General features: G+C 43.2%; 1 protein-coding gene across 1 annotated transcript; it reads right to left on the minus strand.

Moving 5' to 3' along the window:
- Window positions 1-478: 478 nt before the first annotated feature.
- Window positions 479-5872, minus strand: LOC103176736 (caveolin-2). Its single transcript, XM_007890475.2, has 3 exons — window positions 5611-5872; window positions 3587-3774; window positions 479-1318 (listed from the first exon to the last, which is right to left on the minus strand). The coding sequence occupies exons 1-3, from the start codon at window positions 5743-5745 to the stop codon at window positions 1168-1170; spliced, it is 474 nt and encodes a 157-aa protein (XP_007888666.1). The 5' UTR covers window positions 5746-5872; the 3' UTR covers window positions 479-1167.
- Window positions 5873-7633: the final 1761 nt, after the last annotated feature.

Genomic DNA, 7633 nt, shown 5'->3' on the forward strand with positions numbered 1-7633 from the left:
TCCCTAGTTGGGACTTCTCACAGACATAGGGTGCAAGATACTCCAGGGCATTGTGGTATCTAACACCTATCTGTGTCATTTCACAGATGTCCATATCACATGTTACGTGTTAGTGATCGGGACTGCAGTGTTTGTTCCATCATATGCTCTACGCTCTCGTGTGTGTTGCATAAGCACAACACCTTAATGGCAATAATAATCCTTGCATTTGATGCAGCTCCTTATCACATCTTCGAGATGTCTCAAAGCGCTTCAGAGAATACCCTGCAAATACACTACACTCGCCTCGCAAGCGAGAGGACCCGGGTTCGATTCCCGGCCAGGGAGAAAGGTTAGGCAACTTTCCTTACTCCGCGCACCTCTGTTTACCTAGCAGTAAGTTGGAACCCAGTTGTTATTATTCAGTATATCAAATGCATTATTATTCTACTGAGTTAATACTCGAGAACGTCATCGAAAAAAGGACAACACACAGCAGAACGGTGCAAGCAAGCAACAGCGAGAGTTTATTACAAATGAAAAAATAATTGATATGACTGCCTTTATTGGAAGAATAGTACAAAGTAGAACAAAGTTGAAGTGGATTATAAAAACAAGTCCTGCATGCTTCCATAAACAGTCAGAGCTCCTGGCGGCTAGGATACTGTTACAATATTTAAGCCAACCAATAATTTTGGTCTCATTCCCTAAAGAGCCTTAGTGACTTTACAAAGTTACAGATAATTGTTTAGCCAAAAGAAAGAGCAGCAAATATTAAAACAAGCCAACGGAAGCCACTTAAATGCTGTAGCGTTGCCCCCCACACCCTAATATTTTTAAAGAATTACAAAGTACTTTGGGGTTTTTTCGTTGATTCGAAGCATATGATTACATAACTTTCGCCGTTTCTACTCAATAATACTCAGCTTTTTTTTCCCCAGAACCGACGAAGTTGAAGAAAGAAATGTTTAATAGAGAATTAAAACCCGCCACGCCGAAATCCAGTACATTGAACGTAGATATACGATGTGGTTTCTCAGGGATGTTCTTGAAAAGAGGCAATAGGTTGGAGTGAATTTACAGGTTTGAATGAGTTCTTCGGAGAGACAGCCCTGAAGTTGGAACGCGGATGTAGAATTTGACCTGTGAAGGTTAATAAAGATCTGGTCGCTTGCGATGAGAGGAATTCTAATCTCTTGCAATGTGTAGGTTTATGCTACTGAAGCATTTCCCCATACTCTCGCAGCAAGGGCTGATAACTACATCCACAATTGTTCTCCATATTGTCTGAATACAAGGCATGTTCATCAGGCAGTTCTTCACACACGGCATAACACACCTAGATAGGGAGCAGAAGCATTAGACTATCACATTATAATCAGTTTATATTGCCCGAGGTGGTGAAATAGATCAATAGATACCTGTCATTAATTAATAACAATAACAATCCTGGCATTTGATACGGCGCCTTATCACGTCTTCGAGACGTCTCAAAGCGCTTCACAGGACACACTGTAAAGTGAATCGATTGTATATTTTGTGGGCGAAACGCGGCAGCCAATTGCGCACAGCAGCGTCCCCACAAACAGCCGTGGATTGAGTTGACCAATTTATTATTATTGTTTTTTTTTTACAGGAACTATTACCTTTTCGCCCACATAACATACAGTCAATTCACCCTGACTGCCAAATCTGCCTGACTTGGAAACACATTAGGAGCAAAATCTCAAAGTACACTTCACTTTCCCCATTCGTAAAAATAAGATTATTGACTGCACAGCATAAGACTCCAATAAAAACACATCCAAAACAAAAACGGACATCGACACATCCATTTTGATTCACAATAAAGTTCTCAAAGCTTGGTTGAGCAGAACTATAGATCTTCAGTGAGATGATACCAGACTTTCCAATTCAAACGAACATGAATTAGGGTTAAAATCTATTCAATTTATTTCTGATCTATCATCAGGGAAACATCACACAAGAGCCGAGTTAAATAGCCGTCATAAGGAAATAGGCACAGACACAAAGTTATGTCTGTCTGAACACACTTAATGTTCTTCACTATGCTGTTGTGCAGCTATCTCAAGGCCAATGCTGGATATACTCAAGTCATTAATCGCTCTCAAGTTTTGGGACGTATGACCTTAATCTACTCTAATACAGCGACAACTAAATCCTCTTTATTGGGCAAGTATGAAAGTGGAAAAGCTGTGAACCTGTCTAATGATATTCCCACAGAAAAATCAATGGCCTGGATTTAAAGTGAATATTTGCCAAGGCCTGAGGGCAAAACACGTAACTACTTTGGGGGAAATTATTTGCAACACTTTGCAGCTTGATGGACGACCTCAGTCGGGGAGGAACAAATAAAGAGTATTCCAAAAGGCGATCATTTGTTTCTTTTCTCTATCAAATTCTATCCCCTTTTTCCTCAATTCTCTTCTGATGATAGTGACGTGTTCAGGGGTTACGTGCTCAATGAACACTAACTGTTGTCTGGTCTACCACCCAAGTGGTTGCCCCAAATTTATCTCCCTGCCTGTCACTTTCTAGTCAATTCGATTCAATTCTATTCTTGGTCTCTCTCAGAATCTTGCCCTGCCATCTCTGGTCTGAACTTCCCATCCTCAACCCTCTCCTTCGTCAAATCATGGCAGATAATTGAGAAGACTGAAGTGGATAGATGTTTGTGAGACCAGGGTATCAAGGAATAATTGGGGCAAAGGCGGGTAATTGGAGTTGAGATACAGATCAGCCCTGATCTTATAGGAACGGTGGAACAGGCTCGAGGGGCTGAATGGCCTCCTCCTGTTCCTGTGGTCCCAGAAGGCAGATTCAAAGATCCACTGAAATCGCCGCTCTCGGATAAGGACATTCAGTCCCATTCCACCAGATGGAGTATTATCTTAACCTCTTCAACCGCAACTGTGAACCTCATTCATTATCTAAACTTGTAGTTATGTGACAACCATAAAGTCATCAATCAGTCCAACCTGTTAAAGTATTCCTAACGTACTTCTGTGTTAACATTTGAAGCTATACAAATATCATATTGTAATGTATCGTGTCAACACGGTGTTGAAATCAAAGCTCATTAAACTGTATCTTAATTAACCCGTTCTTTCCGAGGTCCTCAGGCTGTGAAAACCCTGATCTCCCTCAGTCGTTCCTTTTTTTCTACAATCTTCAGGTGGAACAAAACGTCATGATATCGACCCTATTATCTATTAGATATTGTGATGGTATCAGGACTTTTTGGACACCCGGTACATGTTTAGAACTGAAGCTCGGTGTTACCTTATGTTGTTCTGTATTATTTATTACTGGCCTTGTGCTTTTACCTAAATTTCTCAGTAAAAAGAACACACCACAAGATGGATGGAATATAGAATCCTAAAATGCTGGGCAGCAATAATAATAATGATAAAAGTCCTCGCATTCGACACAGCGCCTTATCACGTCTTCGAGACGTCTCAAAGCGCTTCACGGAATACACTGTAAAGTGAATTGACTGTAATGTTTTGTGGGCGAAATAATAATAATCCTTGCATTTTTAATGACAGAAATAGAATCCAACTGGTCTGACTTCGCCGTAACTCACCAGATATGCAGACAACTTAATACAGCAAAGAGGAATCCAGAGATTAAAGACACCGGTACAGCAAATACGGTCGATATTATTCGGTAACACCATAATTTCGAAACTTCGAACAGTGCGTCACTCCAGAGCCAGATCCTGTCGAAGCTGTGCACAGAATCAGGTTCCCCTATCACATCTTCGAAGCTTATCTTGAAAGAAAACAAAATGAAAAGTCCAGTGAGTAAATAGGTAATAAAGATACCTTTGCCACTTCCTCTTCGACCGTACCTACGGTCACCCCCATCCCCCACCCTCTCGGGCGCTCTGGGACGCTACTCTGTGTGAGTGAGGGGGCGCTGTGTAAAATGCAAGTTGTTGTTGTTATGTTTGTGTTGTATGAATGCTGGAAATTCTTCCCTAACGCAGGTCTCTCTCTCTCTGCGTTTCAGAAGGTATCTGACTTAGTTGCGAAGCCGCATGGTGCACACTCACAGGATAATTTCTCGACTTGCATCTACAGTACGAAGCAGACTACAGATTTATTTTGGGGGCAGAGGGCTGGGCGGAATGCAAAGCTTGCTTCTGCCTCAGTAGTAATACTATTTTCAGCTTCCTCGTGGAAACTAATGCCAGCAAGCACACAGTCACTCTTCACAAGGGGGAGACTTGGTCTAGACAAGAGAGACCAAGTGACGGACACCCCGATTTCATCTTCAGCAGACTGTACCAAATCTCTGCTGGTGTTTAGATATACACTGAGTAGCGTTCAAGACTGAGGTGGATAGGTGTTTGGTAGGTCAGGGTATCAAGGGATATGGCAAAGGCGAGTAATTGGAGTTGAGGTACAGATCAGCCATGATCTTACAGAATGGCCGAACAGGCTCGAGGGGCTGAATGGCCTACTCCTGTTTCTATGCTCCTGTGGTATCGGTCTAAACGTGACCACCGTTGATAGATGTGGAGGGGAACGGAGTGAAAGCGTTATTCTTGTTCGAAAGTGAAGGGTTTACATTGGCATTTCCATCGGGGGCTGCAATCAAGCCTTTTGCGAGGAGAAATCAGTTCAGTGTTCGCATGTTTAGTGCTAAACAGAAATAAACATTGCTTTCAAAACTATGGAAGACAGCTTCACCCTTACATAGCCCTTTGACAACTTCCACTTATATCTCCAAGCACAATTTTAAAGGGGAAGCCTCGCCATGAAAAAAAAGTTTGTCAAACATCTGTTTACAAACATACAGGACCAAATGTTAGGCATGTTTGCTTACTCCACACGCCTCTGTTTACCAGCAGTGAGTAGGAACCCGGTTGTTAGTCGATTGGCAGTTCGCTTTTCCAGGGGGTAATAATCCCTTCAAAAAAATAAATAATAATAATAATAATTTGGTCACTCAATTCCATGACTCTTTGTGGGGACACTGCTGTGCGCAATTGGCTGCAGAGTTTCGCCCACAAATTATACAGTCAATTGACTTTACAGTGTATCCTGTGAATCGCTTTGAGACGTCTCAAAGACCTGATAAGGCGCTGTATCAAATGCAAAGATTATTATTATTATTATTATTATTATTTACAACAGTGTAAATTACATCAAACGCATCATCACAAGGTACAATTCCATGGCTGTTCTGCATCATTCTTTCACCCACCCCGCCAAATATTTTTTTGCATGACACTTTGGCTTCACAAGAAAGAACTTAAATAAATGTACCATATTTAAACAGATGGCATTCCATACTATGAGCATCATTGGATGGAGAGACCAACTCATTATTTTTTTTGGAGGGATTATTACCCCCGGAAAGTTATGGTAATAACTTGCTTGGATTTACTGTGATATCATTTGACTACTGCATATTGTGTGTTTATTTTAAATAAACTGGAGAAAGGAATTATATCCTGTGAAGCGCTTTGAGACGTCTCAAAGACGTAATAAGGCGCTATATCAAATGCAAGGATGATTATTATTATTATTATGTTCTGTATCAATCATAGTGAGCTCATGGCGTGCAAATCAATTCTCAGCTGCCATCATTGTGACTTACCTTTAAATGGCTATTTACACCCCTAGGGTCCCTGTTGTCTACAGCTGGGGTCTTTTCCTCTTGTGGTGGGACACCCTTGTCAAGTTCCTCGCCCAGGTCAATCCTGGTCTCGTTCAAGTGGACATCAGTTGTCATGTTTGTACATCGGACGATAGGAGCTGCAACTGCCGGGAGAATGGATTGACGCAGCCTTTGCAAACCACTGTGGCAGTTCTGATTGAAGCTACAGATGTAAACCTAACCCATGTAAAACTAGAACTCCCACCAACAGCTACACGATCAGCCTGTCACTGAGCACCAGCTGTTCGCAAACCAGCGGAGAATATTTACCCGCTGACATACTGGGGAAAGGAATGTCCATTTGCATCGCCAGTAAAGCTAACGGAGGCCAAGCTTGCACTTTCAATCAAAGATTAAGTCAATCGTGATTGTTTGAAGCACAAGTGTTAGGTTTTTTTTAATTACAATTAAATAGAGGTTTCCTCCCGCAAGGGGTTAATGAAGGCAGGAGGACTTCATGTCCGCGTGTAATATTCCAACAATTATTCTGTCGGCCGTGCACTAACATTACAGCCCTCAACTTAAAGAATAGTTTCCCTTTAAACTCTCACCTCCCACGCTACTTCCTCCAATCAAAGCTATTTACCTTAAAGGGTTACCATCCATGTGCCCACGGGTGGAAGAATAGCCCAACAATAGCTTGTCATTTGGGCCATGACCGAACATTTCTGCGACGCAACAATTACGGCTTCCCCTTTAATGAGAATTAAATGAGAATGACGCCTTATCACGTCCTCGAGACGTCTCAAAGTGCTTCGCAGCGCGTACCCTAAAGTGCAGTGACTATGTATAATTTGCGGGCGTAACGCAGCAGCCAATTGCGCACAGCGGCGTCCGGTAAGCAGTCGTGGAGTGAGCGACCAAATTATATTACTTTACATTCTTTTTTTCGAAAGGATTATTACCCCCGTGGAAAAGTGATGGGCCAATCGACTAACAACCGGGTTCCTACTTACTGCTGGGTACACAGAGGCACGCACGCGTGTGTGTGTGTGTGTGTGTGTGTGCGTGTGGAGTAACGGAACATGTCTCACAAAAGACTCCCATTGTGTGTCTTATATTTTGCTGCAATTGCAGTCAGAAATCTCACTCGTGCTGTTTGGAACGTCTCCTCCTTTCTCTGCAGCACACCTAGACTTTTATATTAAAACATTGCTTGCATTCCACATCACCTCGTCATGTCCCACAGGAAAAGCCAATCCAATATCGCCACCTGCCGATATGCTGGGTAACGTGCGTGGATGTCACAGTCGATCTTCCAGTACTACTGGTTTCTCTGAAAGCTTTGCAGTTTTTTTTTCTGGTCAGCCGGGGGTGTCCGACACACGCGGAAACCCATCACCGTTGCTTAAGAGTCTCCAAACCAAACTGAGATTTCCATCCATCCCACCGACACCCGGCCATCCCAGAGAGAGATCGTTGGAATGGAATGCGCTCTCTCTCTCTCTCTCTCTCTCGCTCCCTGGAGGGACACCTCTTGCTTACATAACTCTGGAAAGTATTAGGCGAGGGTTGGCGAGAGCCGAGGCTTGGGGGGAGCCCAGAGTGGGCGTTGGGGGTAACTGCTGATGTCTAATCAGCTAAATCCGCACACAGCGCGGCCATTGGTATCATTGTCTGACAGTTTTCCTGCTGCTTGTTCAACCAGGACCACCCTCGCCGCTAGTTATTTCAAAGATTAGTTGACAAAATATTAAAAGCACCCTGAAACTCTCACACTCACCCTCTATCCCTCCACCTCACCTCCGTCCTTCCTTCCTTCCTTCCTTCCTTCCTTCATTCCTTCCTTCCTTCCTTCCTTCCTTCCTTCCCCATCTTCAGGTCGCGCCTGAAGACCTTCCTCTTCGACCAGTGCCTACAGTCACCGAAGGTGTAAGGTTCTTCAAACTTAGGACACAGCCACCAGAGGATGTGGTCTGGGTCCCTTTTTAAAGCGTCTCTTAGGAAACCGCAATCCCACAAT

This window comes from Callorhinchus milii, unplaced genomic scaffold (assembly GCF_018977255.1).
Source record: "Callorhinchus milii isolate IMCB2004 unplaced genomic scaffold, IMCB_Cmil_1.0 Scaffold12, whole genome shotgun sequence".
Classification (NCBI taxonomy): domain Eukaryota; kingdom Metazoa; phylum Chordata; class Chondrichthyes; order Chimaeriformes; family Callorhinchidae; genus Callorhinchus; species Callorhinchus milii.

Coding starts and splice junctions, on each gene's coding strand:
- LOC103176736 (XM_007890475.2), bottom strand. CDS start 5,745: ATGACAACTGATGTCCACTTGAACGAGACCAGGATTGACCTGGGCGAG. Junction 3,775..5,610: donor GTGTAAATAGCCATTTAAAG/GTAAGTCACAAT, acceptor TTTTCTTTCAAG/ATAAGCTTCGAAGATGTGAT. Junction 1,319..3,586: donor TTAAGTTGTCTGCATATCTG/GTGAGTTACGGC, acceptor CTCCCTATCTAG/GTGTGTTATGCCGTGTGTGA.